Source organism: Onychostruthus taczanowskii, unplaced genomic scaffold, assembly GCF_017590055.1.
Source record: "Onychostruthus taczanowskii isolate IOZ18803 unplaced genomic scaffold, ASM1759005v1 scaffold131, whole genome shotgun sequence".
Lineage (NCBI taxonomy): Eukaryota > Metazoa > Chordata > Aves > Passeriformes > Passeridae > Onychostruthus > Onychostruthus taczanowskii.
This window is the reverse complement of record NW_024498474.1, coordinates 1,102,875-1,113,285: the sequence shown is the minus strand read 5'-3', so window position 1 is coordinate 1,113,285 and position 10,411 is coordinate 1,102,875. Positions and strand designations below refer to the sequence as shown.

The 10,411-nt window shown below is 47.5% G+C and overlaps 2 protein-coding genes across 6 annotated transcripts in view; one reads left to right on the top strand and one right to left on the bottom strand.

Annotated features, from left to right (window-relative positions):
* Positions 1–482: 482 nt before the first annotated feature.
* TIFA (TRAF interacting protein with forkhead associated domain) lies at positions 483–4,058 on the bottom strand. Of its 3 annotated transcripts, XM_041396838.1 has the most exons (4): positions 4,038–4,058; positions 3,714–3,830; positions 2,770–2,914; positions 483–2,074 (listed from the first exon to the last, which is right to left on the bottom strand). In XM_041396838.1, exon 4 carries the CDS (start codon positions 1,937–1,939, stop codon positions 1,376–1,378), a length of 564 nt encoding a protein of 187 aa, XP_041252772.1. In that variant the 5' UTR covers positions 1,940–2,074; positions 2,770–2,914; positions 3,714–3,830; positions 4,038–4,058; the 3' UTR covers positions 483–1,375. The 3 variants fall into 3 exon arrangements, with proteins under 3 accessions (XP_041252772.1, XP_041252770.1, XP_041252771.1); XM_041396836.1 differs by lacking the exons at positions 2,770–2,914; positions 4,038–4,058 and having other exon boundaries at positions 483–2,729; positions 3,714–3,829; XM_041396837.1 differs by lacking the exons at positions 2,770–2,914; positions 4,038–4,058 and having other exon boundaries at positions 3,714–3,826.
* Positions 4,059–4,382: 324 nt separating this feature from the next.
* Positions 4,383–10,411, top strand: part of ALPK1 (alpha kinase 1) — a 30,554-nt gene continuing 24,525 nt past the window's right edge. The window contains exon 1 of one of the 3 annotated variants that reach the window (XM_041396835.1): positions 4,383–4,870. Coding sequence is in view for 1 of the 3 variants with exons in the window: in XM_041396833.1 (XP_041252767.1) it covers positions 7,699–7,718 (20 nt within the window). In the remaining 2 variants the exon portion in view is untranslated. Of the gene's footprint in view, positions 4,871–7,680; positions 7,719–10,411 lie in introns of those variants that run through there. The other 2 variants (XM_041396834.1, XM_041396833.1) reach the window with 2 other exon arrangements.

The following is a 10,411-nucleotide window of genomic DNA, read 5'->3' as shown; positions in this document are numbered from 1 at the left end:
TTCTCCTGTTGGAAATGAGCAGCTGTACCCACACCCTTTAAAGGCAAAATAACCTTCCTTGTGTGAATTACCTTCTGCTGGTCAGATCAATGCAGTGACAGGAGACAATCCATTTTTTAATGTGCACTTTACATGGTTGATTCTTTCTTCAGGTAAATACAGCTGAGCAAGTGATTGTTGTTTGGAAACCAGAGCCTGCTTCCAAGAGTGGAAAACATGGCAACAAAGTAATTTTGTCACAGAGGAGATGAACAGACAAATCCTTCATAAGCCTGTGTTTGAGTTTCATTGCCTCTCCCATGGCTTTCTCTCACTTGTGGTTGGTTGCCTTAATCTCAGCTGTTCCTCCCCTCAGTCATAATTATGGTTTTCTTGGAATGATTAATGCTGAAATGCATCCTAATATTTAGGGGTGATAAAATGGGTAACTCCTATCCTTCCCCAGTGTGTCTTTCAAGCAAGCTAAAATACTTGACAAAATAAAAAAAGCCAAATGCCCATGAAAAGCTGAGCCCCTGACAAAGAAAAACCTGACTGAAACAACCTGAGAAATACTTAAAAGACAGGAAAATTATTAGAGAGGTTTGGGTAGAGGAGGAGGGGTAGAAAACTTCCTGAAAGTAATTAAGTAAATTCTTACCTTGGAGCAATGGCATTTTTGGAAAGCCTGGAATAGTGCCAGTGACAGTCTCTTATCTTGATGGTCCTGGAAATAATTTTATTCTCCAAAAATTATTTTAGAGTGCAGCTATAAAATAGAGCAAACCCTTACTAGGGAACAAAATGTATTTATTGCAAAATTAATGTGGATTTCTATAGACCATGATCATTGATGCTACATGTTTGTCTACATCACAAGCAAAAGTAGTTAACTTGCAAAAAAAAAAAGTTAATTAAATTAGTAAAAATAAAACAGAAACCTTGCTTTGAAGCTAATAAAAACATAAACTTAAGAGGACAAAGTGTTTCTAAGTTGCAAAATCTGTGAAGTTACAACCTAGGCTCACAAAAAAATACTGTTTGGAATTTGGTGTGCAAAGCAGAGCACAAAGTAGAACATGCAACGAGACGTTGTGTCACCCCTTGGCTGGGACCAAAACCCCCACTGTATTAATGCCTGTTAAACATCCCTCCACGGCACGTGGCCACGGTTCTGGGACTCCGTGGATTCCAGGGACCGCTCATCTCCCACACCTTCCTGGGCATCTCCGTGAAGGCAGTGGCGGGAAGCCATTCCTGTGGAGCAGCGCTCTGGAACGCCTGTGCTGGAAACACCAAGCAAGGAAGACTGATGTGCACAGCCAAGAGCACTGGGCTGAGGTGAGGGCCCTGTGCGTTGGAGGCTACAAAAGCTGAGCCAGCCTCCTTCTCCCCGCTAGTACAGCTCGTTCTCATCAATCTCTGTGGGGCTTTTTCCTTGGCAAAGAGGAAAGGAAGGAGCAATGCCGTTCTCGGGGATAGGCTGCAGGGATGGCAGGCACCTTTCTTGTAAGATGGGTGCTTCAGCCAAGTGCAAGTGGGTCTCAAAATAATCCACGGCCTCCCCTTCTTGAATCTCTGCCAGGATCTGGTAGTCCCCGAAGCAGATGATGCACTTCCAGGGCAGGTCGACCTTGTTTAAGTAGCCCAGCTCCGTTTGGTTGACGGTCAGCTTCGTTTTCTTGCTCAAGTTCTTGATCTCGAAGCCGTACTCGGAGGTGTGGAGCTTCCTGTAGAACTGCAGGGAGAACTGGAGGCGGGAGACGCGCGTGTCCACCAGGCTGTAGTGGCAGAGGCTGGAATCCCGGCCGAACTTGGCCGCGTCGTCCGCCCGGACCCGCTGGCGCCGGCAGAAATCCAGGCAGCGGAACATCATCTTCTCGGCCTGGCCGGGGTGGTAGAAGGTCAGGTGGAGGCACGTCACTGTCTCCTCCGTTTCGGCCTCCTCGAAGGAGCTCATGACGAGAGGAGCCCTCGGGAGCAGGGGGCGGCAAAATGACGGCACGGAGCGGCTGCGGAACGCGGCAAATCGGTTTTGGCGCGGCGCCGAAACGCTTCCTGCGCTCTCCACTGACTGCACGGAACTTCCAGGTACCTGGAAGCACAGGAGTGGGAGCTCAGCAGCCACGAGTCACCAGTGCTGCCAGCAAGCTCTTCGTGAGGGTCTCACAGGCAGATTTATCTTTGCAGGAAATATTTAGCACTAAGATTTGCTGGGTAGATTTAAAATGGGGTGAGGCAGTACTGGCTGGGCCTGTGTGCTCTGCTCTCAGGTATCAAGAGATCTTTACCAACAGTCTGTCTGCAGGCAGTGGTAAATCAAATATTTATAAAGCATTCCTTGGCTGTCCGAACTGACCTCTTGCAGGGAAAAAGTGTTTAGAAAGTGACTGCTGGGACAGCATGAAAAGTGAATGTAAAAAGTTGGGCCGTCAGCGAGACCTAAAAGAGGAATTGTCACCAGCTCTGGCTATTTCCCCACTGTCTGCTGGAAAATCCCAGCTCTCTGCTGCTGCAGAAGTGCTAAAAGAAATGACTTTTCTTGGGTTTGGTAGTTTTGTGATGTTTTTTAAAGTTCTTCACAGAGATCACATACTCATGAAACAAATTCTGTTCCAAAGCCTGAGCGACTGCAGTGCATCCGAATAAAACCTGAGACAGCTCAGGAAAGACTGCCATGTGGTTCTCTAAATGCAAGGCCAGTGTCCTCCCGCACCAAAAGTGAGCCTTGAAAAGGAAAGTCTTGCTATCTGAAAGCAGAAACCAGCGAATGAGTTCCCAGTTACTCACCAGAGAAACATGTGAGCAGCCATTTAAGTGGTATCACACAGTGCAGATGTTTCCACACGCAGATTGCAGTAAGTTCCCAGCGTGTCTCACACAGCTCTGGAGCTCACCAGCTCCATTCAGAGCTTTATGAGCAGCTGAATCACCACTGCAATGAAGCGATGATTGTGTTTTGTGATGATGGAGTTGACTTGTGGTTTTTACACACTGCACCCAAACACCACGCACAGTGCGTGGCGGTGTATCAGTGCATCGCTTTCCCTGTGAAACCTCAAAGCTGCTTCCTTTGCACCTTTAACACAAAACCAGCCGCAGTCCTGGCACAGCAGCTCAGCAACCTCGGCTTGGTTACTGAAACACAGAACTTCCAGCAGAGCTCCCTTTAAAACAAGCTAGGAAACATCATCTGTGCTTTTGGCAGGAACACAGACAGACGCCCTGAGAGCAGGTTGCTCCTCTGCCATCTGTGAGCCACAAGCTGTGGTGGCACCATTCTCAATCCCTCCCTCGAAGATTCCCCAGCTCTCTCTGGGACACTGGAAGCAGCTCTGTGGGACAGGAGGGCCCCGTGTCCCGCTCTGCCCTTCCTTGTTTTGCACCACTAAGGGGATATTACATGAGGCAATCTTTGGTGAAGGGGAAAACCACTGAGCGCCACTAAGGGGATATTACACGAGGCAATCCTTGGTGAAGGGGAAAACCACTGAGCGCTTCAGAGACACTTCTGTGCCTCACGACTTTAGTGCAAATTACTGAGTTTTACAGGTGGCTACATGAATTAATTAAAAAAAGAACAGCCACCCATTGCTTCGGCAGCACCCCCTGATGAACCCGGCTCTCGGCAGCTCCCACAGACCCACGATCCCCTCACGGCTGCCTCAAAGGCTCACCGAGGTCGAGCATACTGAACATTCCTTCACATAAACGCTAAAGGAGTTTCTACTTACCGGAGTGCATTGGCCAAGAGGAACAAAACTTCCTGCAGATTTCTCCCTCAGCCCCAAGGCAGACACTGCCCCGCTGCTGTCCGCACCTCCACCGTGGCCTCACCTCATCATCCTCTCCTAGGGGACAGCGAGTGTCATCACCCCCACTTCCAGAGGCAGCAGAACAGCGGGAAGCCCTAAGAATACGGGCTCCCGGAGCAGGCTCGGTGCCACCTCCCGGGACCTCCCGGACCGACCCCATGGGAAATGCCCGGCGACATGCCCGCCGATCTATCCCGCCCGCTTCCTTCCCCTCACGGCCGCCCGGCCCCGCCGCCTCCTCACCTGCCGGGAGCGGGGCTCCAGCGGCTCCTCAGTGCCGGTAACTCGTGAGGGAGCCGGCGGGCAGCGCTGAGGCGGGAGGAGCGGGAGGCGGGAGGAGCTGGGGCGGGAAGCGCTGAGGGCACCGCGGGGCCGGAAGTAGGGCGTCTTTAAAAATAAAGGGGAAAAAAAAAAAGAAAATAAGAGTTAAATTATTCACTGCAGTGGATGACTCTAAAGGAGTAGCCACGGGACTGTTCGGGGTCTCTGAGCATGTGTTCAGAGCCGCGGCAGGGATCGCAAGTCCACGGGCTCAGCTGTCAGATAAAATAATTCCGGTTTTACCCACCCGAATGAACGCTTTGAGGAGTAAAACGCTTTGGGAAGCGCTGTATAAGCATAGCACTTGACCTGATAGTGTTCTTAAGTTGATTGTTTTAAAATGTTTGGTTGTTTGCTTTAAGCAACCGCAGTTGAGGTTCATTGCGCCTCCTTTGGCAAACAGCCATGGTCTGAACTGATCTGAAAACTTTCCCTCACTTATCTTTCTTTTTATTTTCCCTTGTCTTGCAGGAAGTTGTGCTGAAAAGCAGAGAAGGAAAAGAGATTGTTCCCACTTTCTCCCACAGGTGAAGGCATTTTTTACAGCAGGCAGCGCTGGGCCTGTGTGCTCGCACAGAAGAAAAATTAAATAGTTTGTTGCCTTCTGGAAAAGCCAGAATTGCGCAACCCTGCTGTTTGTTGCATCTGTCGATGGTTATAATTCCCGTCAGCCCTTTGTTTTCCAGAAACAGCCGAGTCCCAGGTCATCAGACAACTTTTCTGACGGGATTATTTTGATACTTGTGTCTATTGAGGTATGTAAGGACCTTTCCCTTTTTTCCCCTAGGATTGTGTAATGTCGAATTAGCTTCATATTCCTTTATTGTTTTATGGTTTAAGTACAGCTCTGTGTGATTTTGTACAGGGGAGGGCAGGAACTGGATTTACAGCTTCTCTCTTCAATAAGTTTCTAGTCAATTGAAACGCTGCCAGCTTCAGGAAAACAGCTCCAGGTTTGCCCTTTATGAGGGGAAAAAAAAAAAAATATACAGGCACTCTGTGCCTGTGGGGTTTTTGGGTGATCTTCCTGCTAAAATTTTTCTGTTCTGTAGTAGAGATCATTCCAGTGTGACGATGACTTCTTCTTTTAGTTGAAATTTCTTCAGTGGAAAGCGAAACTGCAGATAAATGTGGTGTTTGGGCTAATTTAGTGGTTTTCTGGCTGGAAGACCGAGGTGGTTTTGCCGTGGCTGTGACGGTGCGTTGTTCTTCTGAGAAGTGATTCCTCTAATTCCAGAGCCAAATCCATAGGTGAATCTGGGAAATGGGAAAACACCAGGAACTTTTATGTTGCTGTCAGTCCTAACTGGCTTAGGAAACAGTGAGGGGAAATGTGTTTCTTTCTCTTTCTGGCATGTTCATGGTAGGTCAGAAGAGTTATACAAGTGTAGTCTCTTAATCGTCTGTGGGAGTGCTTGTGAGTTGGGAATGCTGTGGCGACATTTCTTGGACACTTGGGAAAAATGCCCTTTATACTTCTGTCTCTCTTATGGCATAAAAGCCTTTCCAGACCAGTCTGAAACTTTCTCCTTGTCTCTGCTGTTTAAATTTACACGATGGAATTATCCTCGCCCTGCTGAATCAGCAGGAATTGGGAGCACAGGAGTGGGAGCCAGTAGATGGCAATGTGTGACCAGACACGGGAAGACAAGCTTTGTTTTTGGGAATTTTTTACGTTTAGTGCTTATTAGTTGTTGGATTGGCGGTGGGGTTTCTTTCCTTTTTCTTTGTTTTTTCGTTTTTAGTCGTAAATTTAGTTTTGGTAGCGCAAGAGTTGTCGAGGTGCTTGTAAGGTAATGGCAGTGATAACTTCCAGGAGTCGGGAAAGGCCTAATGGAGTGTGCAACAACCTGTAGTGAGGCTCTGCAATGAGTTCTTGCTACTGTGCAGCAGCCGAGTGCCTCGTGTTCAAAGAGAAAAGAGACAGGCCCTTCCCAAAGGCAGGTGTCCTCCAGGGATATCCCACTGTATTCCACTGGATGTCACTGTGAGAGGGAGGAGAGGATGTGTGTTCCCTGAAGTTTTAGCTCCCAGTGCCAAGAGCAGCTCCCTAAGCAGAGAGGAGATCTTCCAAATGAGGAAGAGAGGGCACAATTCCCTCTGTTTATTTCCTTCTTTGATCCTTGTTTACTCAGGAAAAAGAGCTCTTCCTCCTTTCTTCTCATCTGACCTGAATAAACTGATGAGGAATATTCACCTTGACTGCTGAGAAGTGCTCCTGACAAGATGAACTTTGTTCGTGTCACTTTCCAAGTTCTCTTTTTCCTTCTACATCAGGATCTGCCCTTGGTCCTCCTTTAGAGCCTGGCTGGCTTCTCCCTTTCTCTTCCCTCTCAGTTTCTCTTCCATTTTCCTTTCCCTCCTGCTCTCTGCTGTTCTTCCCTCTCACCATCCTCCTGATTATTTTTCCTATTCCCTCTGCTGCTCCCTCCACTTTGTGTTTGTTTTTTCTCTGGACCCTTTCTCCCTCTGCTGCAAAGGAAAAAATAATTTTTGTGGCTATTTTGATAGCGAGGAGGATGAACATTGCCTTCACCAGGCCCCACATTTTAGTGTGGAGGCTGAATCCACTCTCCTTCTCTGGTTTGACACCATTCAGACAGAGAAAATTTTATGTGCACAGTGAAGGCTGAGCAGAGTCCAGCTCCCTTCGTTGAACAAAGAAAGCAATTTTGAACAATTAAAGATAATATAAGCTGTATTTTGCTGATATGTAGCAGGGCCAGAGAATATAGTGACTTTTTTATTGGTTTGTAATTTTTTTTTTCCCTTTAAGGGAAAAGATGGGAAGGTGTTGGAGATTCCACAATAAAAACACAGTTCCATTATCTCAGTTTACAGCACTCAGGGGCACCCAGCAGCCTCACAGGTACATCCACGACCATCTCTCTCTTTTCCCTTCCAAGACAGATATGTCTGCCTCCCAAATTACTCAAACAGCTTCCTTCCTACTCAGGGAAGCTGGTTCTCCTTCACCTTTGGTTGTTCTGGAAGCCCTCCCTTGGGGGGCAGCTGCTGTTGAGGTTTAGGAAAAAAAAGGATTTTTATTACTGTGGGCACATAAATTGGCAGTGAGGGGTGGTGAGTGCAGCCTGGTGTCTCTTCCTTGTCTGCAGCCCTTTGCCTGGCACTCTGCTCTGTCCCTGAGAGGAACTCCTGGAGATGGAGCCAGCAGGATTTCAGAGCACGGGGAGCATCCCTTTATGGCTCTGTGTGTATGGCCTCACAAGGGAACACTGTTCAATAGGCTTCAAAGTGATCCAGCCCTGGCAGAACCGTGGCTGTGGCCACATGTAATATAGCCTGTAGCTCTTTAAAGAGGATTAGCCTCAGATCAGGGACAGCATTCATTGCTGGATTTCGTGTAGAGTAGGATATGCTAATGGGATGGAAATTTCTACAGCAAACATTGCATAATATTGGGAACCTCAAAACTGAGCGCTGTGTCTTGATGTCTCTGCTGGCAGCCAAACATGCATATTCTGCTCCTTATTTCCAGAAAAACTGAAGTTTATGATATCACCACAAGCTCCCTGCAATAAATCAAGATCTGGCTTGTAGTTTTACAGGCAAAGTTACAAAGATGGCAGCAAGCACTCGAAGGTAACTTTTCAGACATTGATTTTTGTGCTTTGGTGATGTCGTAGTTCTCCAACAGAGACAAAACCCACCACAGCTTAAAATATCTTCATTTGGGTTTTCTGCAGCAGGCATGGGCTTTGTTTGATCCTGTGTTCTCTTCCCATCTGCCCACCCATTGCTTTAAACACCATTTTTGGGTTTGCAGGAGTTTCAGCAGTTTCAGTTCCACGTGTTGTGAAGGGTTTCATTTACAGACGTCGTGGGCACCTCTCAGAAAAACCATTTCAGTGGGATGAAATTTGGGAATTTCTGCCCCTGATCCAAAGCTGCCTCCGTGCCTGCCCTTGGCAGTGTTCAGACCTGCTGGGGGTGATTCCCTCCTGGCACAAGGAATTCCTGTGAGCTCCGTGCTGTGGGGTTTGGTGCCACCGAGGCCAGATCTAAACCCAAAAGTGATGGACATTAAATACCCCGATGGGCCCTTCTCTTTGTGCACTTGAAGTGCCTCATCCCAGCCTGCTGGGGCATAAAAGTGCAAAGAAAGCCTTTGGGAGGAGGCTCCTTCTGGCTGCACTTCCAAAACGTGCACTCTCATTCCTTACTCGCTTTTTCCATCCCTGTGGCTCCATATCTCAGGATTTTGTAGTTCTGGGATTTGTTGGGGTTTTTTTCATTTTATTTTATTTTGCTGTTTGGAAGGTTTAGGTTTTTTTTTTTTTTTCCTGTAGCCGGGGAGGGGGGTGATACATATTCATGAAAGAGAAATCTTTCCAGCCCCTGCCCGGGCTGACAAAGACTTAGCTGTTTCACACAGCAAGCTGACTGGAATTGTGTGGGGCCTGCCTGACCAGATTAGAGCAAACAGCCAGCTTATTCCTCCAGTCGTCAGGCCTCCCCTTCCTAACAATTTCCCCAATTGTCATTTTGACAAGGCTGTCATTAGGTGATGGCTTCTTTTGGCCATTTTCAGATAAAGATAATTTCCTTAACTTCCATTTTATTTGACAACAAGTAGTTTGGCAGAGAAAGGAAGTGCTTCAGTAGTTTATGGATTAAGGGTTTGTCACTTCAAAGGCATCTTTGATCTAAAAATATGTGCTGTACCAAATTCATTATGCCTTTTTCTCTTTTTTTTTTTTTTCAGAACTTTTTAATTTATTGATCTGCCCCTCAATTATTCCTTTTTTTTTTTTTTTTTTTTTTCTTTTCTACATCCCCTAGTAGCACTTGGGACAGCAGTGATGAGGGGGAAACAAGCACCCAAGTGGCCTCTCTGAAAAGTCATGACCAGGCTAAAACAACAGGTGCTTTTGTTCCGTGCCCTGCTCTTAGCCAGAGGTCCTGCCTGCTCCTGCTCCATTCAAAACTGGGATGCAGGGAAGGAGCTGGGGCACTCCTCTGCTCCAGCTGGCCTGAAACCACGGCTCTGCTCTAGGCTGGAGGTGGCTTTTGGCTCCCTGATGCCCCTCTGGCCAGCTCCCCGTGTGGTGAGCAGCTCCTGTGTGGCTTTGGCTCTGTCCTGTGGCTGTGCTGCACCGAGGAATCCCAAACCTCCTCCCGACAAACGAAACTGGAAAGGTTTTTCTCCCCAGGATGGTTTTTTGATGTAGCTGAAATGCTCTTCCACAGGGCTCTGAGCTCTGGAGCAGGCAGGTGCAGTGGCTGCTGAGTATGTGGCTCCCCAGAGCCCATCCGCACGAGGAGGGGATGGGAATCCCCTTTGGAGGGGATTTGGGAATGCTTATGGGTCCCTTCCAGTTCTCTGCAGGGAGAGGGGGTTTGAGTATGGATCAGGAGTGGGGCTTTTCCTGCCTTAGCTGTGGCAGGCACTGGGCTTCGCTTTCACCCCTCCTCTGCTTTTTAGGATCCACAGATCTCCATCCCTGGCTGCAGCAGTGCAAATCCACGATGGCAGCCCATTATCCCAGCCCCACGCAGCCTCAGGTGGGGCTGGGCTTTGCCCTGTGTTAATATTAATATCTCTTCTACCCAATTTCTTCAGCTTTTCCTGCAGTGTTACCTCTGCACCACAGCAGCCAGCAAAGCTCCTCCTTGCTGCTGGAGGCTGTTCCTGATCCCATTTCCAAACAGAAGCACTTCTGCTTCGGCTCTGCCTGGGGAAGCTGTGCAGGGGCAGGCTTCTTTTTTTTTTTCTTTTTTTTTTTCTTCTCCCCTTTTGCCTGCTAATTGGCTGAGACCACCAGAATTTGGAGGACACAGATGTCACTGATAGTTTGCCTAGGGAGCACATTCATGCCCATCTGTTGCAGTCTAGAAGGCTGTTCATATATCCACAAGGCCTTCATTTAATTCTTGTCAGAAAGTAATGTAAATCCAGTTTACCTCAGAGGTCACAGCCAAGATTTATGCCAATGAGCCCCCTGCAATTTACACACACTGTAGTTGTATAGGATGAAAAGAAACCCTTTCATGTTGGTGCATATTAACAAGAAAGCTTGCCTTAGGAGAGGCTTTTTGATTGAGATTCTTCCTTATTTTAATACAGCCAGTTGGGATAGCCAGCTTTACTGAAAGAAAACATCTAATCTTTAATCCAGAGAAGTAAACTAGCTAGCTAACTGAATAAAGCCCCTAGCAAATCTATTTATTTTTTTAAAACCATCTTTTCTGCAAGGGAAGGTAAATGAGCATGTGTGCACTGAAATGTTCAGGGAAACTGAATTTGCCTTCTGTAGACTATGATATTAATTCAG